Source organism: Xenopus laevis, chromosome 7S (genome assembly GCF_017654675.1).
Source record: "Xenopus laevis strain J_2021 chromosome 7S, Xenopus_laevis_v10.1, whole genome shotgun sequence".
Classification (NCBI taxonomy): Eukaryota; Metazoa; Chordata; class Amphibia; order Anura; family Pipidae; genus Xenopus; species Xenopus laevis.
The window spans coordinates 27181374-27206945 of NC_054384.1; the positions used below are offsets into that span (position 1 = coordinate 27181374).

General features: G+C 37.6%; 1 protein-coding gene across 3 annotated transcripts in view; it reads left to right on the forward strand.

Annotated features, from left to right (window-relative positions):
- The window catches only part of LOC108697469 (cartilage acidic protein 1), a 307659-nt gene extending 302152 nt beyond the window's left edge, over nucleotides 1-5507 (forward strand). For all 3 annotated transcript variants that reach the window (XM_041571030.1, XM_041571029.1, XM_018227528.2), the window contains exons 15-16: nucleotides 2239-2364; nucleotides 3590-5507. In XM_041571030.1, the coding sequence (XP_041426964.1) occupies nucleotides 2239-2364; nucleotides 3590-3723 (260 nt within the window). In that variant the 3' untranslated portion in view covers nucleotides 3724-5507. The remainder of the gene's footprint in view (nucleotides 1-2238; nucleotides 2365-3589) is intronic.
- The last annotated feature ends 20065 nt before the right edge of the window (nucleotides 5508-25572 follow it).

Here is a 25572-nt window from a genome sequence, read left to right on the forward strand (position 1 = left end):
AAGTATGGTTTGTTGGTATGTTTGTGAGTACAGTGAATCCTACGATGCCAGGGGGCGGCCCTTATTTTTTAAAATGGCAATTTTCTATTTATGATTACCCAATGGCACATACTACTAAAAAAGTATATTATTATGATAATGGTTCATTTACATGAAGCAGGGTTTTACACATGAGCTGTTTTACTCAGTATCTTTTAATAGAGACCTACATTGTTTGGGGGGTATAGTTTTCCTTTAATATTATTGCCATGCTATGGTTTGACTCTTTGGCTTCTTTGGTCCTTCCATAGATGCATGGTTTACTCTCCCATTCTTTTAGCTACTGTATCTCTACTTTCCCACCTTCTGCCATTATGTAGGCCTACAACTTTTGAGCTTTATGTTTATCTCCATGTTTGGGTCCTGTGTGCTATGTGGACATTTTCTCTGATAGTTGCTTCAGACTCCTGTCATATTTTAACTTTTATGTGGTTTGCACAGACTTCAGAATATGTAAAAAGGATGGAAAAAGAATCTTAGAAGTCATATAAATATATAACATATATAACGGTGAGACATAGAGGCTTGTTTTCTTGAATTCATCTTCACTAATGTGTTGCATCCAGCTGCTTCATCCATAAAATTTGCTTTTCTGCCCATTAACCACCCTATCATGTGATGGAATGAGACTCTCAGAACTTCTAGTTCCTTCTAAGATCTCTCTGCATTAGTTTGAGAAACTAGGGTTACTAATGACTAATATTGACGTTCCATCAGCTGCATAACTGGGCCAGGAAGGAATCAAGAGGTGAGCTGCAAGCTAAAAATGTGTTCGAGTTTAAATTATCGGCTGCAAAAGCTGCCTAACAGCTCCATGCATAGTATTATTTGTGTATGTTACATGTATGTAATTGATTTGTTATGTGTTTGCTTGTACAGGTACAGTATGGGACCTGTTATTCAGAAAGCTCGGGACCTGGGGTTTTCTGGACAACAAATTTTTCTGTAATTTGGATTTCCATATCTTAAGTCTACTAGCAAATCATAAATATTAAATAAAGCCAATAGGCTGGTTTTCCTTCCAGTAGGAATTAATTATTATGTAACCATAATAGATCTTATGGGAGGTGGCTTTTCTGTAATTCTTAGCTTGCTGGGTACCTGTAGCTTTTGATCTTTTGTGGTTTTAATAAGTCAATAATATAATTTTGCATTATTTTTTTTACATGTTTTTTGTAAAAAGATGTGGCACGAGGGTAATGGGTTTGTACCATTGGAACAATTTATTTTTTGATTTCCCCATTAAGCCTTCGCTAAATATGCTTTGAAAATTATATAAAGCAATGTTGAAAAGAGAAAAATTAAGAAGATTTTTTAACATTTTCAATACGAGTGCAGCCTAAAATTGTAGGCCCTCCCCCTTCATGATGTCACCCCTGAAAAAAACATAAGGCTTTAATGATGCAGTATATGTCAATGTGATGAAGCAGGTTGCACAGTGGTACAGGTTTTATGTTAATGTTCAGGACTATTTTATGCAGAAAGTGATGCATCTTAACACACGAGTGATATGTTTTCTTATACATGCATGGAAAATATTTTCTTTTTCTTGAATTAATTAAAATTGTAGTTTACAAATGCAATGATTTTGGTTGCATATCACCAAAGGGTTCATTCATGCTGCAAAACAAACTACAATTTCCCATTTTTGCAAGTTGCACCCTGTGTTCTTTTGTTGCAGAATTGCAGTTTGCCTTTTATATAGAACGCTGTCTGCATTAGGTAGCATTCTATTGAGTCATTATTTATTGACCTGCAGGTTAGGGAGCAGCAGGAGACATAGGTGGCAACAGGGACCTTTGCTTTTTTTTCAATATAGGCACTTGAGGGCCATCAATCTAAAGCTGCAGTCCTAGCCGAGGTTGCCTATATATTAATAAAGCCCTGCTTGTACTTATATCAATGATAAATGAAACTGATTTTCTTGTTGCTATAGAAAACTTCACATCAGTGGAATGATTCTAAATTTTGGTTTTATTTGGACAATATGAGAACAAGATAAATCGGAATTTGTATTTTTATTATTGCCTACTTGCAAGAGCCTACTTTAGCTGATATACGACAAGAGGAAGAGTGAATTGTATTGTAGCAATATAGGAAAACAGTCTATTTGGCCTATGTATATAACACATTTTCTTAAGGGTCAAGGAAGTAATATTTAGGTGGAAATATTGATAACCGTGATTTTTTGTCACTCAGATATAGATGAATGCACCCTTGGCACCCATGAATGTACTCAGCTCTGTGTTAATTTGGAGGGATCGTACATGTGCAAATGCCACTCAGGCTTCCATCTAAAATTGCCCTCACTGGGTGAATGTATTGGTGAGTATCAGTCATTACTTGAGGATGTGCTAACTGAGGGGAAGGGGTCCATTCTGTTCACACTTGAGAAGAACTAGTATCATGCATTCTAATGTGTACAATCTTCATTCTATTCAGCAGATCAATAAGTAAAATTGTATGGAATGGGATGCAAAACCAATTGGATATATTTAGTACCCATGTTAATTTTCTAAGTTTTGTTCTCCTTTAATAGATACAAAAGGGATGAAAGAAAATGTATTTCGTATTAATATTCAGAAAAATATTGACCCTCATCAATGTATAAGAGGTGGTTGCCTCTAGCAAGAAATACAATTAAGTGTCTTTCACAAAGTTTACTTAATAATTGGAATGCAGAATGGCAGTATCCTTTTTTAATAAGAAGTTACACCTATATTCCTCATAATTCACAGTTAATGTATATATATCATATCTTTACAGTTGATAAATTGATTTAAAGAAGCCTGAGATGTGGCTCTTTTTACATTCTGTTTTAGTAGCAGAAATAAGGTATATATTCAGGGCTGGAAATAGGGGTAGGCAGAAGAGACGCATGTCTAGGGCGGAAAACTTGGGGTCGCCAGGCATGAATCTTCTCTGCTGCCTACCCCTTGTCTGGCTGGACAAGTCCTGCTTAACAATTTCAAAGCACATCAATGTGCGCCTGTGCGTATTTGTTTGCGCATGTGTTCTGTTGTTGGGGGGCAACGTGGCCAGCTGGGTTGCCTGGGACCTGTATATATTTAACTCTAGGGTTACCAGACCCATTGAAAGGACAGCTCAGTTGACTATTTTGCTCCTATGGTGAGACTTCACTGATCTTGAACTATGTCCTTTTGTGGCCTTGAGTTTTCTGTGCTGGCACCTACAAAACCAAAGCATGCCAGAGTCTAGACAATCATTGCAGGGCAAGGAGGCAGAAACACAATTCTGGGATTCAGGTTCCATAGAACATGAGCAGTAGTTATGGTACTGTATGCCTGGCTGCAAACTTTAGAATTTATTAGAATAATCTAAAAATGCACACAGATATGTCAGTGCAGGTACAAAGGAGCATGAAAGAACCCCAGCCTTGTCCACTGGTGGGCACCACTTTTGTTTTGGAAACTCCAGTGTCTGAAACAGCCTACCCTTGGTAAATCAATGACTTAAAGATGGCAGCTGAATCATTTTGTAGAGATAAGATTCGATCCCAAATATTTTACATCTGTTTGTTTTGTTTCAGATATAGATGAGTGTCTGCAGCAGCCAAAGCCTTGTGACCATATCTGTCATAATGATCCTGGGTCCTTTCACTGCCATTGTTACAGTGGCTTTACCCTTGCTCCAAACGGAAGACGCTGCATCCAGCAAAAATAGCTCATAGGTCTGCTCTTGTCTTCATACCATGGATTTATACTAGGGGAAACTTCTGATTACCTTTTTAACTTAGCTTTGCTACACCATACAGTACATCTTCCATAAAAAGTATAGTTTAACAGATTTCTTGTTGCATTGCCTTTACATTTTGGTTGAGAAAACCCATTGATAATCATTTGGCCATGGAATGTGCAGCAGTGTGTGAATTCATAGACATATTTACACTATACAGTATATTTCAGTATCAATTCATGGTTCTGATTTACCTGATTTAGGTGACTAGTTGAAACCCACGTGTTCCAATGGTCGCTGCAAAAGTGACTAAAGAAATCAGGAGAGCCACACGAGAGCTCTTTCATTTCAGGTGGACAATTGAATAATATAGAAATATTTACATGTACTGTATATTTTATGATATTTCTGCTGAAAATGTATTCTGCTTATTTTATAAAAAAATAAATAAAAAGTCAAACATTTTTTAATATCCATATTTTATAATTTTTAAAGGATCATCATCATTTTAACCTTTACCATCTCCCCTCCCTTTACCTGTAACCAATTTTAAATAGAGATAATAAAGTCTGAGTTAACAACCCCCATCTTTCCCCTTTTTGTTTGTTATAGTGCTCCAATTCTTGCACCTGTACCACTGGTAAATGAGCCCTCTTTACTTTCTGTGTGTTCGTTTACTTCTTATTTAGGGGCATCTTATGGGAAGAAAACACTTTCTAAATATATTCAATTATGTACTTTAATATAATACTTTTCAAATAATTTGTAATTGTTATGTTGCACTATGGTTAGCTAACGATCAGTTATTCCCTACTAGTGATGGGCGAATTTCTCCCGTTTCGCCACGAAATTTGCAAAAAACTTGCAAAAAATTCGCAAAATTGATGCTGTCGACAACTTCAAAGCCAACGATATTGGACGCCTATTAAAATCAATGGTCGTCCATCTAAATAATTGCAGGCGTTGGTACCGTCGCTGGCATGAAAGTTTTTTCACGGCAAATTCTCAAATTTATTAGAAATTTATTGGATATTAGTCACAAATTCATGCCTGCTGAATAAATTCACCCATCACTATTCCCTACACTTATCGGTTATTATGAACCCAACCCAGTCTAAAATCATTTTCTACTGTAGGACCGCTCCTGATTTCTCTCTGATTAAGGAACTATATTGAATATAAGGGTGGGTTTAGGCACCATAGTGCAGGGGCCAACACTGTTACATCACATAAGGGGACGCAGCTTGTTTGAAGGTTGACCTGCCCCCACTCCAACTCACAACTGGGGCTCACATACTGTGCCCAATCTAGCCCAACACTTGGGGGTTCAAGTCAAGCTGCAAATCTATTAGCAAATGTTGATGTGATCCTTTTAAATAGGGATTTGAATAAATGTCATCAAGTTTTTGGGTTGTCCATATGTACTCCAGGAAAGCAGTCAATTACTGTTGTGCCAGGCCACAGCTAATTACTGAACAAATCAAGCCAGGATTCCAAACTGCAGTGGAGGAATGTTGATTTAGTTGATCAAACAGCATTTCCTCTCTCTCTCTTTTAGATTTCTTTCTATTTGCTAGGCTAAAATAAAAACAATCATGTTATATATTAGATTGTGTAATGTTGGTTTCTCTACCATTTTTCCTTTTCACTTATAAAATTAGAAGTTTGAAAAGATGAGCTTTATGCAACTTCATTATAACCTACCGATACAATGAGGGGGAACTGAAATAGAATGTTTGTTGTTTCAATAAATTTAATGCTTGGATAAGGTTGATAGTCTCCTTGCCTGATCTTTGGAAAATACAGATGATTATGTTATGCGGCGGCTGCTGTTACTTCAGGTGTCCTAGAATGCGCAGTCAGGAGATGTTACCTTTCAGAACAGTAACCTTTAACTATGATACTTTTTAACATTTAATAAATCTGCAGGGCTCTTTGAGATTTATCAGATTCAACATAAAGGGAAGTGTATTGTACTGTGTAAAGCATGTCAGTGACCCAGATTATGAGGTTACTTGTGACTCACCTTCTGCCGGGAATGGAAAAAAGCCCAGAACCCTATCAAGATGAAATAATGATCTTGTAAAGGTCATGGGCACCTGTTTGAGCAAGTCTTTATGGATTCTTTTTCCCGTTTAAACGCTATTTTGTCATATACAAAATTAAATGTATTTTTGGGTTAATAATTAAGCGAACATTGTCAAGATATACTTCCATTTTCAACATATGCCATGGAATGTGTACAAATATATCCTAGATAGATATCTATATACCCTAACTAAAGGAAGTATTTTTCTTCCATTTATTTTCTGTAATGTACAGTACTTTATGGGGGTTATTTACCAAGCTCCGATTATCCGAAATTCGAATAATTTGTAGTTTTCGGACTTAAAAAAAAATAGAATTTTTTTAGAATTTATTTAAGTCTGATAGTCTTAAAAGTCAGACTCCGAAAATCAGGCATCTCAAAGCTCTCGAGGTCCTGTATAAGTCAATGGGGAAGATGCCAGTGTCTGCACTGCTGTCTGTACCGATATCCAATGATTTCATGGATTTTGGAGCAAAAAGTTCAAAAAATTTGTAAATTTTTTCGAGCAAAGCTCTGAAGTTATCGGATTTATGCCCGAACCTATTTTTTCGGACTTTTTTAATGATAAATAAGATCCATTCGGGCAGTCAGAGTTGCTCGGATTTCTAACTTAGAAATACTTAGAAATATTCGGACCTTGATAAATAACCCCCTAAGAGTTTGTAGCTTAGTTTATTCTGTACTAGTGCTGTTTATCCCCTACAATCACAAAAAGCTTGTGCTGGCCCTGGGGCGCTCCATCAATGAGGCGGGTTGAGGCGCTCGCCTCAGACGGCAGCACCCCCCTGGTTGCCAGGGGCGGCCGTTCCTGGTAACTAAGAGCCAAATTTCTGCTTTTCAACCCGGAAATTCAGCTCTTCTAGTGCAGAGAGCGCAATTGCGCGACGTGGACAGCCCCCGACCTCCTCCGGCGCAGAAGAGGTGAGTGCCGTGGGGAGGGCAAGAGGATGGTTGCCAAAATGCGGCAAAATGACAAGGTCGCCAAAAGGCGGCTAAATGACAAGGATCGCCCCTGTGCTGGCCTTACACAACAAAGCAGGTCAGAATGAAACTAGACAGACTAGTACAGAGCCCAGAGAATGGCAGCTACATTAATAAAAGGAGAGCAGGGTTTATTCTACTAAGACAGGTTGGTGAAGTCAAGAGGGCCCTACAACATTCTCCGCAGAAGCCTATTCACCAATGGATCATCCTAGAAGACACCAATATGATAACAGTATGAAGCAGTGTAGCAGCTGTTATGGTCAATGCAATATATGGTTTAAGAAAGTCAGATGCCATTTTAAAGGACAAGGAAAGACTAAAATAGAATAAGGCTAGAAATGCTGTATTTTGTATACTAAACATGATCTTACTGCACCACAAGCCTAATCAAACAAATGATTTATGCTTTCAAAGTTGGCCACCGGGGGCTGTCATCTTGTAACTTTGTTAAATATCTTGGCCTGACCCTGACCCTGCACATGCTCAGTGTGGTCTGGGCTGCTTAGGGATCGTCATAAACAACACTGTTTGAATTCTGCATGGCTGGTAAGTAAGACGGGGGCTCCCCCTGCTGTTCATAAGTATGATTGTTTCCCTGCTCAGCAGTTAGGGGCCATCTGACAATTCCTATCCACAGCAGTAAATGAAGGGAGAATTTCACTGCATACAGTCAGGTTTCTTATAAAAACGGTACACATTTTTTTAATTAAAGTATATTGGAGAAAGGTTTATTTTTCATTAAAGAATGTAAAAATGGGATTTTATTGTTTTGCCTTTCCTTGTCCTTTAACAGCTGTGAAAATACATGGATGCTGGTAGTAGCTCATATGGTACAATAGCCATCCAGAGACTGTGAGATAACTATATGATGCAATGCAGTTTTTCAGCTTTTTAGTTTGCAGTAAAAGAAAAATGTAATAGAAGAAATAAAATTGCATGCGACTTGCTAAATCCTGCCAATTGGTCTTGTTTTGAAATAAGCCAATACTATCCCTACTATGCAGGTGATGCTGTTCCTCCTCGTACTCTAGTTATTATTGAGCTAGGGTGTAAGAAAATCTGCAGCCTGCCATAATACTGGCACCATTTTCATGTGTATGTTTTTTATTCTTATATTTTATATATTTAATATTTGAGGATAAATATGCTAAACTGTATAGCAAACATTAAAGCAACAAATGGAAATGATATGCGTGGGCTCATGATCAGTTTGCAAGGAAAGCCAAATAACAAATCACAGACTTCTTGGGCATATCTGTGTCTCAAATTATATACGAAACCATTATATCAGCAAAAGGCTAATTGTTTTAATTGCTGGAAGGGTTACAGCAGATCTGTGTGATTTAAATCCCGCCAGCTCTTGCCCCCTCGTGCCTACTGTTCCACGTCTGGAGCTTGCACACTGTTGGCTCCATATGCATTATATGATTTACAAGCTTCAAAAACCAGGCACAGCTAAGCAAGAATATTGTAGAAAAAATCTTGGCATTTATTGACTACATGCTATAGCAACCTACCTTCATGTTTGCAAAGACCCTAATGAAGTTTATGGGCCAAACCATTTTTTCAGGTGAGTGTTTTCAATAGACATGAAATTAATCTGATTTGTGACTCTGGTTGTGTCCACAATTAGGGTAAGGCCACAGGAGGAGATTCGGGGAGATTTTGTCGCCTGACGACAAAGTCGCCTGCGCTAATGCACACGCGGCGATGCGTTTTGAATAGTCGCCCAAAGTTGCCTCAGTGAGGCAACTTCAGGCAACTATAGAAAACGCATCGCCGCGTATGCCTTAGCACAGGCGACTTTTCATTGTAGCCTATGGGGAAAAAAACGCTGAGGCAGTTCGGGGACATAGTCGCTCAAAAGACGAGGCGATTAGGCGCAAGGCGACAAAATCTCCCCGAATCTCCTCGTGTGGACTAGCCCTTAAAGGGGTTGTTCACCTTTGAAATAACTTTTAGGAGCAGATTTACTAAGCTCGAGTGAATGGTTCGAATGTCAAAAAGTTTGAATTTCGAAGTCAATTTTTGGGTACTTCGACCATTCGACTTCGATTATAAGTAAAAATCGTTCGACTATTTGACCATTCGATAATCGAAGTACTGTCTCTTTAAAAAAAAACTGCGTCTTCATACTTTGCCAAATTAAAGCTATCGAAGTGCAATATTAGCCTATGGGGACCTACCACAGCACTTTTCTTTGTTTTTTTTTGGTCGAATAGAATTCCTTCGATCAATCGCTAAAAATAGTTCGAAACGTTTGAACGATTTTTATTCGACCGCAGGATTGCCAAATATTTTGAAAAAACTTTGAATTAAAATTTTTTAATTCAATGGTCGAATTTTGAAGTTTTTTTTACTTCGAAATTCGACCCTTAGTAAATCTGCCCCTTAGTGTGATGTAGAGAGTGACATTCTGAGACAATTTGCAAAGGGTTTTCATTTTTTATCATTGAAGGTTTTTGAGATATTTAGCTTTTTATTCAACAGCTCTTCAATTTGCATCTTAACCAATCTGGTAACTAGGGTCCAAATTCCCCTAACAACCATGCATTGATTTGAATAACAGACTGGAATATGAATAGAACATGGCCTGAATAGAAGGATCAGTAATAATAAGTAACAATACATTTGTAGCCTTACAAAGCATTTGTTCTGAAGAACGGATGGGTCAGTGAGTCAGTGGGGGTCATTTATAAACTTTGCGCAGGGCAGATTGGTTCGCAAAGTGAATATATTTGCCCTGCACATGATTATATCTATAAAGCTGAATAAGAGGGTGCAAACAGAATTGCAATTTTTTTTTCACAATGCAAATGTCTATAGGAACTTTTTAAATAAGTCACAATTCGCAAATTTCAAATATTTAAGCGCACACTATGTGACTCAATTACGCCACAACTTTGGTGGCAAATAAAATATTTGCAAAACAGTTTTGCAAACTGCGAATTTAAGTTACTGTCACCGCTATTTTCGCGCACAACAACCTCACACATTGCGCGCCAACCGTCTCATTTGCGCGCCATTTGTGAAAATTTATTCACACTGCGAATCCGCAACAACCGGAAAGACGGGCAGAGCAGTGCAATATATTAGCGTTCAGGAAAAAACATGCGCAATACAACCATTTGCGAAAAATATGTGCTGCGCGACTTCATAAATGAACCCCAGTGACCCCCATTTGAAAGCTGCAAAGATTCGGAAGAAAAAGGCAAATAACTATAAAACTAAAAAAAAATAGATAATGAAGACCAATTGAAAAGTTGCTTAGAATTGGCCGTTCTATAACATAATAAAAGTTACCTTAAAGGTGAACCACCCCTTTAACATTATCGGGCAGATTTATTATGTGGTGTTAAAAAATGGCACAATAATTTGCCACATATCTCCAGGCATTGCTGTGTAATTTTTTTAACGCACTCTTTTTTTTTTTGGCAACTTCCACTGGAACTTACAACAGTCTGAAGCAGTGGAAAATAATGGTGGAAAAACTGACGTTCCCATGGTGTAACATATCACACACCTCGATAAACTTGCCATTTATTTTACACAACTTTTTACACTGTTTTTTACAGAGAGTTTAGTTTTTACACAAATAGGCCGCCGGTGTCTGCATAAGAATAGCAGTGTCTCTATGATGATTATTCCCAGCAGCTCTGTGTTTTCTTCATTTATCAACACTTTCAAATTTGGGAAATATTTCACGACAATCCGGAAATTGTTAATGAATTGACATGTTTATGAAAGCTGAGGCATGTGCCTGTTCATATGAATGTGTTTGTCTACTTGAAGCAGTGTTTTCAGTGGAGAGTGGGTGCTCCCATCAGAATCATCAATCACTGATACAAATTGCATGTGAGGTTTAACCAAGGTCGGACTGGGCCGGCGGGGCACAGGGAAAAAACCTGGTGGACCCTGGCTCTCGTTGGCTCTGCTGGCTCAGACTCGCTCCCTACACCGCAGCTCTCCTTACCTCCCTCCCTGGCTCTATCGCTGTCCTGACCTCCCTCCCTGGAGCCAGTCGCAGCTGCGCACAATGGAATAGGTAAGCGGGGGAGTTGCGGTTGGGATGGGGGGGCAGAGAGTGCTTGCGGCTGGGGCTCCTAAGGCAGTAGACCCGGTGGGCCCTAGGGCCCCCATCCGACATTGGGTCTAACGCTGCTGACAAATTAATGGATGATTAGTCAATGGAAAACAGCACTGCTGAACACTGGAGTACAGTATTTTGGGGGCAGATGCAGGTCTCTGCTCAAAGAACTGTGTACATTCTGAAGATCAGAGTGCAGGGCAGAGCATAAATGATGGTTTGATACCCCTTTGTTGCAATTTTCACCCTTGGTTAGTTACCCCATTATACTGTAAAGAGCTACGTGCTGCTATAGCTCATTCAATGTGTTTCTTATCCCTCACTACTATTATATATAATAGATAGTGATGGGTGAATTTCTCCCATTTCGCTTCGCCGAAAAATTTTCGAATTTCGCATGAAATTTGCAAAACAGGGAAAAATTCACAAAAAAATAGAGATACTCCAAAATTGACGTGCGTCTGAAAAGTTGCTCGAGTCAATTTTGACGCTGGAGTTAAAGTCAATGCGTGTCCGAACAGTATTGGCGTGCTGCGATTTTGACGCTAGTGACTTTTCGGATGCACATCCAACATTTTTTGATGCCAGCGAATTGTCACGCGAGATTTACCAATTTATTTGCCCGGGCTGAAACCCGGAAATTCGTTGCAAATTCAACCAATCACTAGTAGTAGAACATTGGAGTGCATTCTCAAGATGATTTCATTCGAGGCCAAAGTCCTGAGAGCACAGTCTTTTCACAGTAAAGAGTATTCAGAGAGATTACAAGAAAATGCAAGTTCCTAATGAACCCATTTTCTTTCATTTTTGCTAAACAATTTTCTCCCACAAACCACCTTACATTTTAAGGCTGCTGTAAGGTCACCAGTTTCAAAGTAGAACATATTACACTAATTATATCATGAAATATATGGATCTATGAGTGTCAATGTAGATATTAAATATTCTGTGTACTGTATACAGTATTACAAAATGATCTTCAACACAGGACAAAGACTGGTAGTTTCCTTTAACCTTGCTTGACTATTCTCTGTTGGCTTCTCTCCATCTTCACTTATCTTGCTGCGTTTACTGCTTTGAGAAATGTCGCGGCGTTGTGAGGTTAGTATAGCGAATAGAGAATTGGCCTTTCTTTCCATTAACCTAATAAATTCAGCTAAGCATTCTTTTTATGAGCCCTTATTAGAACTATGCCCTTGACTTTTAGCTGGGTAATTTTTCTATACATTTTACTAATTTAATGAAAAATTTCTTTTGCAATAGTCTCCCAAAAAATGAAATAGATGCTAATTACACAGGAACATTTGTTACATTTTGAATTAGTATATGTTATGCTCTGAATAATCAAATGAGACTTTGCATTTAATTTTGACTTTTAACTCACCCTTGTGGATAAAATTCATGCAACATTTTAACTGTATTCATCTTGTGTTTAATTTAAGAGCCCTATTAATCGTCCATGCATTTTTAATGCAGCTGCACAGCCCTAATAACATGCGGACTAATTGCCTGGCCATTCGCAAGAGTTGGATCAGTGCTCAGCAGAAAGCAATTTAAGGAAAACCATATTTTAGCACAACAGCACACCTCAGCCATTAACCTTTTTATCTTTAACTGGTTTCTTGGGTGCAGACACTTTCTTTGTTTTTAGATACAAGAATTTTGCAACAGTTTAATCCCCTGCCATGGTTGAGATAATAATGGTACTTTGCTTGAACAGGATCTTATCATCGCTGCAAAGCCTTCAGATAGAGATATGTACAGGGAACATTCTTTCACTCTACACGTCTTAAAGGGCATGTAAAGGCAGAAAAATAAAATCCTATTTTTACTTTCTTTAATGAAAAAGAAACATCTCCAATATACTTTAATTAAAAAATGTGTACAGTTTTTATAAGAAACCTGACTGTATGCAGTGAAATTCTCCCTTCATTTACTGCTGTGGATAGGAATTGTCAGACGGTCCCTAACTGCTGAGCAGGGAAACAATCATACTTATGAACAGCAGGGGGAGCCCCCGTCTTACTTCCCAGCCATGTAGAACTCAAGCAGCTTTGTTTGTTTCCCTGTAGAGCAGTTGGCGAATGTGTAGAGATTTGTATTGGATTTTATTTTTGCCTTTACATCCCCTTATAAGCACCCTTATACAACACATTTTAAAGCTACTAGTGTGTGGGGAGGGATGTAAAGTGCAAAAAATGAGAGCAGTATGTCTCTTTACTCAATTTTGAGCTACATGTGCCCCATGAATACAGTGCTGCCTGTGTTAAACAACAATGTATTCAAGATGGGGCGAAAGGCATGTTTGCAAATGCTAACAGGAACTTTTCTTTTGTGGGTCAAGACACCTAGGAAATTACTTTTAACTTATAAACCACTTTGCTAAATTTTGCAAATAGGCAATCGCCCATCACCCTTTCTGTTTTTTTCTTTTTTTTCAGGACAAACGTTTTTTCTGTGTTGGGGTTCTGGGGAGGGGAGGCAGCCCTAGTATTTGTAGCATACGCTCTACTATAAGTTCAGTCTTTCATTTTTAACAATTACCCTTTCTATGTTTTTGTTCATACTGTATTTTCAAATGGCACAAGACTCTAAAATGTTGTTGTTGATTTACAATTTTCTATAACAATCCTATTTTGAAGACAAGAATGCTATTAAGTAAATGTAAAGCTACATGGCAGGCTTGTTTAGACCAGTGATTGTACTACAAAATTCTTGGCTACAATAGCACATCGAGGACCATCTTCAACTTTATGGACGCTTTAGTGTAACCTTTTTAATTGGTCAGTAAAATGCTGTCTGCAGCCCATCTGGAGTCAGTTATTGCAAAGTCAGCTGTCGTTATCACCCCATCTAATGATCATGTCTAGAGATCCTTGTATCAGTCAGTCAGGAGCCTCTTTTTTGGCAGCTCATTTTAGTGTCCTTTATAATTCAATAAACCTCCAGCTCAGGAATATAGTGCATTCATCCATAGACTTCATTCAAAGGTTTGTAGGGTTACAGTTGTGAGCTTACTATTATAGCCATACGTATTCATATAATAACCACACATATATGAAATAAGAAGGGCATTTATTGATTAATATGAATTATCAAACACATAACAAACACAGTTTTGGAAGACAACATCCCCTGCAGTAGTAGTATGTTCCCATTTCATGAATTCTAACTGGAAAACCCTCAAGCATGGGGACAAAGTGTGAGTTAGTGGAGATGAGTCAAATTATTCAGCAAGTTTCTGATTAATTCAGTCCTATTGGAGCTTCTGAATTGTAAAAATAGGGAAAGCAACTCTTAACTCCCTAAATAAACGAGATCTCACAGGTTCCACACGAGGGCTGACGTCAGAGAATCAAAAAGTGCTAAAAATTATAAAGAAAAAAGATACCCCGTGGGTAACAACCTAATCAGTAACCAGCATACATTAAATCTCTTAGGATTTAAATAAGTTAATTGAATAAATAAATTAAAGTGCAAAATTGTCTAATCAATTGATTAATTAATTGAACAGCTATTCGATTTTAAAATAATTCATAAATTGTATAAAGTGCCAATTGGTGCATAATGTCCATTAGGTAGTTTAGTCAATTATCATTCTCAACTTAAATAACAATTCATGGTTAAAATAAACCAGAAAGAGCTAAAAAGATAAAATGACAAAGTTCCTCAAAGGAGTGTAATTAATTGAGAAAAAGACTTAAATTAGGTGAGAATTATTAGGAGCAAGGAAAGGTATATTAAATTAATCAAGTACTAATATTTGTATGATGAGTGCTGGGAATTAAATTAAATACAAAGATCTCGTTAAATTAAAATATGACCACATTGGGTGAAAATAAAACCCACGCTACAGGTCAACAGAAAAGAGAGAAGATATAATGAAACTTAAGAGGGTGGAGCTGTCCCAAAACTAACTGCCTGTTATTTTCTAAGTCTGGGACACCACAAAGAGGAAGGCAGGACAGGGTAACTGAGACTGTGGCCTTGGTAATTAACTTGCCCTGATCTTAAGAAGACTCAGTTAACCCTAATAAGCCACAAATCAGAAAAAAGACCGTAGCAGTAGGAATTAGATCCAAACCAATAAAGCACCAAGAACCAATTCTTAAAAATATTTAGGAAATGAGCGACTCTCCAACGGGCGTTTCGCTTACAAGCTTTCTCAAGGCATTTCTCAATTAATTGCACTCCTTTGAGGAACTTTGTCATTTTATCTTTTTAGCTCTTTCTGGTTTATTTTAACCATGAATTGTTATTTAAGTTGAGAATGATAATTGACTAAACTACCTAATGGACATTATGCACTAATTGGCACTTTATACAATTTATGAATTATTTTAAAATCGAATAGCTGTTCAATTAATTAATCAATTGATTAGACAATTTTGCACTTTAATTTATTTATTCAATTAACTTATTTAAATCCTAAGAGATTTAATGTATGCTGGTTACTGATTAGGTTGTTACCCACGGGGTATCTTTTTTCTTTATAATTTTTAGCTTCTGAATTGTGTCAATGTGCTACTGTTTCACCTCCCTGATTTCAGAAATTACTCCTCAGCAGAAGGTTATGGTAAAGTGTGCCCAGGCCTAGTCTTACTATGTGTAGACAGCTCTTTCTGCAAACCATCAAAAAGCTACATTGTGTCGGGTTTGCTAATTTCTATCAATAAGATATAATTAAGTATCCAGATTGTAATTGAATTGAACCAAAATAAACTCCAGGATATCTCACAATAATATTCAAGGTTAATGATCCTTTAAAGGTATGGCCTGTATTGGCATGAATTCTCTCTGTAGGGTGGTAGGAATAAACAGAATATCTTTATGTAATGTAAGTGTGTGCATATGTATTTATGATCTCCTTACAGACTGCTTCAGTGTGTATCACGTGATCTTTACTGGCAATAATAAGCAGTATTAATGTATTCTTTATGGGTTCAAAGAATGTAGCAGTCTGACTTTAACCAGTTATTGTAATTGTATAGGAATGTGGGTCCACTGCAGATAAATGAGCAATAACGCCTTATTAAAGTCAAATAAAACTTGCTATAGAAACACCATCACTAAATAAATCAAAATACGTGATCTAATTTAATATTTCTTTCTATCCTATTAAGTTATATTTATTTGAAACACACAGTAAGTCCTGTTTTTTTAGTGTTGTTTGTTCACTGTCCGCTATACTTTGTGCGGCCATCTTTTATCCAGCCCCACTTGGCTACATCATCAATGCACCCTCAGATAGAACATATAGTTCCATAGGTAGATCAGGTCGAAAAAAGATCAAAGTCCATCAAGTTCAACCTCTCCAAATGAAACCCAGCATCCACACACACACCTCCATACACTCACATATTTACCAACTGTTCTAAAAGCCCTACTAGACAATCTGCTGAAATTTTGAAATGAAAGTATCACACGTTTGCCTTGTATCATTGCATGTAGAATAGAGAAGATCCGGGACTGCAAGTGCACTTAAACTGCCACCGTTGAATGTCTTATTATTCACTGCACATTTCACTATGAAAATTGTATGGGGGATTACACAGTGATACGATGGGAATATCAAGTATTTACTGTAAATAGCTTTTCTACAATATTCTATGCTTTAGTGTTATATTGTTACAATACTTCACTGCCCTATAATGTGTTGGTACCATCTCAGACTTGATCGACCAGTGGCCCCTAATGTTTTATTTGTTCTGCTGTTTAAATTGAATGTCTTGTTCTGCCTTTTTTACGTGTGTTGCTGTTACCATTGAGGCTAAATAGATATATCTATTTCTCTATAGTTATACATAGAGAGTAACCAGTGCACCCAGGGTCTTAGTAGATGTATAGGGTCCGTTATCCAGAAACCTGTTATCCAGAAAGCTCCAGATTATGGAAAATCTGTCTTCCATAAACTCTATTTTATCCAAATAATACAGATTTTTAAAATTCTTTCCTTTTTCTCTGTAATAATAAAACATTAGCTTGTATTTGATCCCAACTAAGATATAATTAATTTTTATTGGAAGCAAAACCAGCCTATTGGGTTTAGTTAATGTTTACATGATTTTCTAGAAGACGTAAGGTAGGAGGATCCAAGTTATGGAAAGATCCGTTATCCGGAATACCCCATGTCCCGAACATTCTTGAGAATAGGTCCCATACCTGTAATACAAATAAAAGTTCAAGTCAAAGTTCTGGTCCTCCCAAAAGACCTTGAGAAATGTTCCTGAGTGGACAAAACTTTGAAATAATAAGGAGCGTTTTGTATGTATTGCAAAGACCTGTTAGAGCATCATTACTCTCTGTAGATATTATATATTCTTATGGAAGCACCAGGTCACTGGTTAACTGACAAAAACTGCTAACCTAATCATATTCAGTTTATTTACATTCCTTATTAGCTACTTATGGTCAAGCAAATGATGAAATGGTTTGGGAATGATTATTTTTATAAAAAAATACAATAGTCCCATTGACTTTAGACCCAATAGTATCTGCATCATTGGTTCACTTGTTACACAGCATCTGTGGTTTACTCTGTCTTTTATTTCTGAAACAATGCGGGACAGAGAAAAAAGAAAAGATCAAGGAGTAATATATAATTGAATGATGAGGAAAGTAGGTTATTAAAGACAAGTGATAGAATGGAGAAAGGAAAAAAAGATGATGGCGTACCAGCAAAAGTTCAGTATAGAATGGAAAGATAAAGGATTTAATAATTTAAGTGGGATACATAGTAAATTAGGTTGAAAAAGACACACGTCCATCAAGTTCATCTTTTTAACTCTTATTTTAACCTGCCTAACTGCTAACTAGGGATGACAAAGAAGGATGAAAAACACTAGGATGAAAGTAAAAAAGTAATAGCTTTAATTGGCAAATAAAAAAGAGATTGGAGCAACAAGGAATAGAGATGATGAGATGAAAAGGCAAAGAGGGATTAGGAAGGATAATGAGAGGGTGGGTCGACAAAGTGAAAAGCACATATGGAATGTCAAGGAAAATAGATTAAGAACATTATAAGTGATAATGAAATGAAGAAGATAATTAGAAAATGGATTTAGAAGGAAAAGAGCAGAGAAAGCCAAGGAAATATATGTATGGAAAGACAAGTAATACAATTACAAGAGAACTAATGGAAAGCTGAAGAAAAGGGATGACTGAATGATGAGGAAAAGAGATTATTAACAAGGCTTTGAGAGGATGACATAAAGAATTCAAGTGTAACAAGAAGGAGGAACTATTTTAGTGAATATATTCCACATCCTAGAACATATACTCTAAATGCCCTGAATTTAATGAATTTGATATGTATCACCTTTTTCTGTATGTGCAGCACATGACATGGCACGACTGCTGAATACATGGTCACAATGAGGGATTGTTCTTCTCACTCCTGCCGTGCTCATCAGACATTCTACAGGCTGGAGAGGGTCTTCTGACAACCACCATTAAATTAAGGATGGGGTGTATTATATAGTGTATATTATGCATACAGATTAAGAGGAAAAATAATGATCGGGAACTTATATTGTACTTTTAAATATCCTGAATGTATGTGGACATTAACATATAATCCAACCAATGTAATGTGGATTCGCACACCCTCCTTTACGATAGATAAAGATTTGCCTGGTGCACGTGGGTGGAGGCTCGGCAACCTCCCAATGCAACAGTGTAGAAAAACCTCACGGCACTCAGGTCTGCATGAAAATTTCAATGATTTATTGAAGCGGAGTGCAATGCAACGTTTCGGGGTAACCCCCTTTGTCAAGCATGCATGTCAAGATGACTGTTATCCAATACCGATTGCTATATTATAGTTCCACCCACTCATCTCCCATTGGCTCTTTCTCTTTTACATACTCTGTATGCTGTACTCAATGAACGCGCCAGGGATGCCCCCTCTCCCCAATCCTGTTCAACTTGGCGATTGAGCCGTTGGCTGCAGCGATTCGGGCTAATGCTGATATAAAAGGTGTGGAGGTAGCTGGTATTCAGCACAAGGTTAGCTTATTTGCAGACGACTTAACTCTGGCGATCTCTAACCCTCTCACCTCCCTCCCAAACCTGTTTAGATAGTTAGAGGTCTTTGGAGCTATATCGGGTCTCCAAATCAATCATAATAAGACTGAAGCACTGAATGTTAATCTGTCCCCTGGAGCGGTTAAATTATTGCAGCTTAACTTTGAATTCACTTGGCATCCGCACTTTATTTCGGTTTTAGGAGTTAAATTGACAGCTACGCATGATACATTGTATAAATATAATTACCCCCCATTATTTAAAACTCTGTTCGCTTTACTCAATAAATGGAAACATCATCATATTTCGTGGATAGGCAGAATCCATTCGATAAAGATGACAATTTTACCAAAAATTTTGTACTTTTTCCGGACGCTTCCTGTGCCAATCCCTTTAGATGATTTATCCCGTTTTAGCGCTAAAATTCTCAGATTTGTTTGGGCCCAGAAGCCATCCAGAGTTCGCCAGTCGATACTGATGTGCCCTAGGAATCGAGGGGGACTTGGTCTCCCTAACTGGTTATTTTATTATAAAGCGGCCCAAGTTTCCCAGATTCTAGCATTTCATTCCACAACCGATACCCCCCTTTGGGTTTCTCTAGAAGAGGCTTATTCTGCTCCATATTCCCCGGCCGCTTTGATTTGGTGTCCTCCTAAATTTTGTCCGCCTGCAGGGAGTGTCTGTCTACGTCATACGTTGAAATTGTGGGATTCTGTTAGTAAAAAATTTAAGTTACAAGCACCTCATTCCCCTGCTATGCCATTATGGGGTAACGCTTTGTTTAACCCTGGGGTACAGAATTCGGCCTCTACATGGTGGTCTCTTGCTAATATACAAAACTTGGGACACTTATATACCTCAACTAAACCTTACACCCCCCAGGACCTTATAAATAAGTATACGGTTTCGCTAGCAGAGCATTTCCGCATGAGACAATTATTGCACTTTGCGCACTCCCAGTGGGACCGGTGTCCGTTGGCGAGTAAGTCACCTACCTTCTTTGAACATTGGTGTCTGCAGCACCCCCACGCAAAGAAAGTGATCTCACTGTTATATACCAATTTCTACGAAGATGTTGAACCTTCCCACTTAGTGTACACTGGCTCCTGGCAGAAGGACTTCCAGTGTCAAATAGATAGGGAGGACTGGCAATCAATTTGGATCAACACTATGAAATCTTCCAAAAATGTTTCTTTATTGGAGGTCAATTACAAAGTTTTACTTAGATGGTATTTGGTCCCAGCTCGTATTGCCAAATTTGCTCCTGCAGCGGATCCTGCTTGTTTTAGAGGTTGTGGGCAGGTGGGTTCCATGTTCCACATCTGGTGGGAGTGTCCATCCGTCCAAAGGTTTTGGATTCGTATCTTCACCATGTTACATTCTATATTCCAGGTGGTGATCCCGAAACATCCAGTAACTGCTCTCTTAGGTAAACAACCTGAGGTACTTTCAAAGATTCAATTCCAATTGTTTACTGCGATTATGACTGCAGCTAAGAAAACTATAGCGGGAGCTTGGAAGACTAAACAAATATCTATTGACATAACTAAACAAAAAATAGACTGGATAATGTCGCAAGAGAAATTGACTAGTATTCTTTTAGACTCGCATAGTAAGTTTGTGTTAGCATGGACGCCATGGCTGGAATATAGATATGGGACTGATGGTTATGTAGCACTACTTAGCATTTAGGAATTGTCAATTGGGGATTTTCTCATAATTAAGTGTATGTTTCGATGGGGCTAGAGTTTAGGTTGTCTTTTTCTTTACTATATACTTTCTTTTTTTTGTTGTTTTTTTTTTTTATTATACTGTTTTATCTGTTTTAACATATGGTATACATTGCACAGGATTAGTCATAGCATGGGATATGACAGATAACAGTACCGACTGTCTCCAATTTCTGTTTTTCCTATGTTGATCTATGCTTGTTGCAGGTACTTGATCGCCTCACCCTGAATTTGTTTAGGTACATATGACTTTTACTTCATTGTACTGTTTCTCTTTTTTCTCTGATTGCATATGGCTACCTGTGTCTCTGTTTTGTAAAATGCTAATAAAAAGTATTGAAAGAGAAATAATAAATATGACATTCACATAAAAATAACCACAAACTTTATTGATTGAAAAGATATCCTGTTTACAATGAGATCATACATCATTTTAACATTTGCACCAGCATCTGAAAAATAGAAGTACATGCCTTAGAAATATTCCCAAACATGCATTAAGTCCGATGGCGAAAATACATTTTATCTCGAAAAAAGGCTCATGTGTAAGTCAAGTGATTCAAGTCCACGCGGAATATGAAAAGGTGGATGAAGCTCTTCACAAGTTGTTCCCTGGATAATGGAAGAACTGAGATCATTTGGTTTTTGGTTGTGGGAAGCTTTGCCATCTGAGGCTTCCCCTTGTTGGAAAGTCAGTAATAAGTGTCGAGAAACCTCATCATTTCTTGTTTTGTATCTGAAAAGTGTCAACTGGAGGACATTTTGCACATTGGTAAAAGGTGAGATGATCTGTACAGTTTTGCAACATGGAAATTACATCCAATCTATTTACAGCAGATTTCAGGATTTCCAAAATGGTGTTTTGTTTGGAATCTATTATATACAATACAGCAAAATGTAACCAGTTATGGAACAGTTTAGCTCTGATGCACGGAAATGGGGTCTGCGATAACCTCCCCAGCTCGCATAAACCGGCTCTACCCATAAAATAAAGTAAAAACCCTTCTCCAACCATTTCCGCTGCATTTGCAGGATGGTTCAGTTTCTATTATTTACTCAAGACTATTCTAAATGAATAACATCACCAGAAAACTACAATGGGATGTACAACAGGCTACTGTAAATGCATGAATCCTTAAAAATGTCCGAAATAAAGGAGATTCCAGGCAAAAAAACATTACCTAAAAGGTCTTTAAAGAGAATATTAAAATCCCATAGCAGTGTCATTTCATGCAAATATTGATATTGAGAGCGAACCCCCCAGCATACATAAAATCAAGGGTTAAAACATGTTGGAAGTTGAATTTCAACAACACAAAGGATGGATTCTTCCATGATTTTCGATATATATAAAAGATTTCCCAAACTCTTTTGGGCAAATTCACTAAAGCACGAAGCGTCTAACGTTAGCGCAAATTCGCCAGCGTCATATCATTTCATTACTTCACCGATTTACTAACGGGCACTGGCGTAAATTCGCTAGCGAAGTGGACCTACTCTAGCGCTACTTCGCACCCTTACGCCAGGCGAAGTTACGATTTGGCGAAGGGTCAATGTAACTACGCTAATTCACTAACTTGTGCATTTGAGTAGATAGGGATTGCTTCAAAAATAGTTGAAATGGTACCAAAAAACGCTGGAGATTTTCCTTTTTTAAGGGTGATAGGCTGAAAAAGATCGTAATTTTTTTTGGGGGTACCCTCCTTCCCCCCTACATTTCCTAACATATGGCACCTAAACTATACAGTGGGCACGTGTATAGGGCAAAATAACAACTTTGTTTTATTTTATGAAGGTTTCCCAGGCTTGTGTCGTGTAATGTATTTGCTGCTACATTTAGGCCATTCAACTTTAACTTGGCGATATATGCAAATTAGGTATCGCTAGCGTAACTTCGCTTTGCTTGACTAATTAACGCTATCGCAAATTCGCTACCGTTCGCCTCCCTGAGCGCAAATTCGCATTTTAGTGAATTTGCGTAGCGCTGGCGAAACTGTCGCTGGCGCAACTTTGGATCAGATATCCCCATTAATACAATAACATTCAATGAAAATCCTGCCTATTTTTTGTACACTCAGCCTTCTATACCTTGAATAACATATATTCCACCCTCCAGGTGTTTGATAAAGTGTAATATGATATAGCACAGCAAATCCCTATGTTCTTGGCTGTCTTAGTGCTGGGATGGGAGGTCCTTAGTAAAGATTCTGTAATTAACATTGTGCTGCCTTTTGTTGCAAATGGAAAATGTGTTAGGCAAAATGATATCAATTGGTGCTGAGCAAGAGGCATGATGCTTCAGCTAATTAAGCAGCTACCATTGTATTATACTTATATGTGAGCCTGCTAGAAAGGCCATGGTGTCTTCTTTTGGTTACAAGAGCAGAGTCCTCACTTCTCAGACCTGGCTAGCTGTTACATTTTTGGATGGTTAAAGTGAAATTGCTCAAATGGCAAATGTGACATAAGCTTTGAGTTATGAGGGGAAGACATCAATTGTGGGAGAACTCTAAATGCATCCAATTGGGTTAGGTTGTACATTAGGGGGCAGATTTATCAAGGGTCGAAGTGTATTCGAATGAATTTTCGAAGTTAAAAAATTCGAAATTCAAAGTAATTTTTTGAATACTTCGACTTTGATTCGAAGTAAAAATCGTTTGACTATTCGACCATTCGATAATCAAAGTACTGTCTCTTTAAAAAAACTTAGACTTCAAAACTTCGTCAACTTAAATATGCCGAAGTGCTATTTTAGCCAATGGGGACCTTCCAGAGCAATTTTCAGTTTTTTATATTCGAAGGAAAATCGTTCGAATCGTACGATTTGAGGTATGATCGTACTACGATCGGAATACGATGAATAAAGTCCTCCGACTTCGAATGTCGGAGGATTCTATTCGATGGTCGAATTTTCAAAGTATTTTCCACTTTGAAATTCGACCCTTGATAAATTTGCCCCTAGGTCAGCCATTTCCATAGCAGGTTATTATAGTTGGGATTCTGTGTATATACACCATTAAAAATGAATGCAAGCATTAGTACATGAACTAGAATATAACATTTACATGACCGGATGTGATCATTGTCAATGTGGGGCAGATCCTGGAGCTGTGCCAGAGAAAGAGCTTTTAGAGCCAGGAGCAAAACATCATATAATGCCATTTCCCATGGTAGAATGATGTTTCCCTACAGACACATGTAGCATCAATGCCAAGGCACGCACAACATGTTGCAGGGTCACGTGGTGGTTTAACACACTAGTATTTTCTGATGATTACCTTTAAATAAGCCTAGTCCTTAGTGTGCCAAAAACTTCACATTACTTTCTGTATTAGGACATAGATTAAACAGTCAAGCTGAATGCAAGGAATGATAGTTTACAGGAGCATCAAATTACTCTTCACTTGCAGAAAAATCACCAATTACTGCGAGCAAGGCTATCCCCTTAAGAAAGCACCCACATGCCCAGATCAGCACCACACCTGCATTCTGAGGAGCTGCACTTTACAAAACAGCTCCTGAGAACTAATAATAAATTAAACAATTTAATACAGGGAAAATGTAAAATATAATGTCTGTGAGCTAACAATTAAATCTCATTTACTCAATGTTGACACCTAGGGGCACATTTACCTAGGGTTGAATATCGAGGGTTAATTAACCCTCGATATTCGACTGCCGAATTAAAATCCTTCGACTTCGAATATCGAAGTTGAAGGATTTTGTGCAATTCCTTCAATCGAACGATCGAAGGAATAATCGTTCGATCTAAGGATTAAATCCTTCGAATCGAACGATTCGAAGGATTTTAATCCATCGATCGAAGGATTATCCTTCGATCAGAAAAACCTTAGAAAGCCTATGGGGACCTTCCCCATAGGCTAACATTGGCCTCGGTAGGTTTTAGGTGGCGAACTAGGGGGTCGAAGAAATTTTTAAAGAGACAGTACTTCGATTATCGAATGGTCGAATAGTCGGACCGTTCGATTCGGAGTCGAAGGTCGTAGTCGAAGTAGCCAATTCAATGGTCGAAGTAGCCAAAAAAAACATTCGAAAATCGAACTATTTTTCCTCTATTTTCCTCTATTCCTTCACTCGAGCTTGGTGAATGGGCCCCCTGCTGTCTCACAAGGATGGTAGCTTTTCTACCTATAACAAAAGCTTTTTGAAGAAATGGGTTTCCCTTACTGCGCTTTGTGTTTTTCTGCTGTCTGTGACATAACATGACATTTTCCTTTTATAGTGTCATTTACAATACAAGCATTATTTCTCTCATTTACAGGATTAAGGCAATAAGATCTGAGGTTCATTGTCATTGTGTTACATAATAAAACTGTTAATGTTGCAATAAACATAGCAAATTAAAATCTGCTTTGTACCTTACAACTCCTCTAAATACACAATACATATCTGTATATATATATAGTTTATATATATATATATATATATATATATATATATATATATATATATATATATATAGTATATATATATTTATATATAAATATAAGGTGTGTAACTGTGGATAGGATAGCGCAAGAAGACAGGGCTATAAAGGTCATACCACAATAACTAAAACCAATAAATGATAAAATGCATTAGAAAAATATTCCCTTTTGCCTAAGAGTTTAAATAAGATATATTTTCTCTTTCGTGCCCTTTAAATATCAGATCATGAGAAATGGCATTATTATAGATTAGAGCCCTCTGCATAAAGGGTTTCTGGATAGTAGCTGTATCACAAAACGTATCCCTTTTCAATTCCAGTACTGAGGAAAGGCCAGATATGTAGATACCTCACCCATAAAGATACAGTACTGTGATGACTAGAAGTCTGTATACTTGAACTTGGGATCTGGAAGAATCTGGAGTTTGGAACTGCACCTCGTTATAGATGAAAACGTTTTCGGTTAATCTCATAG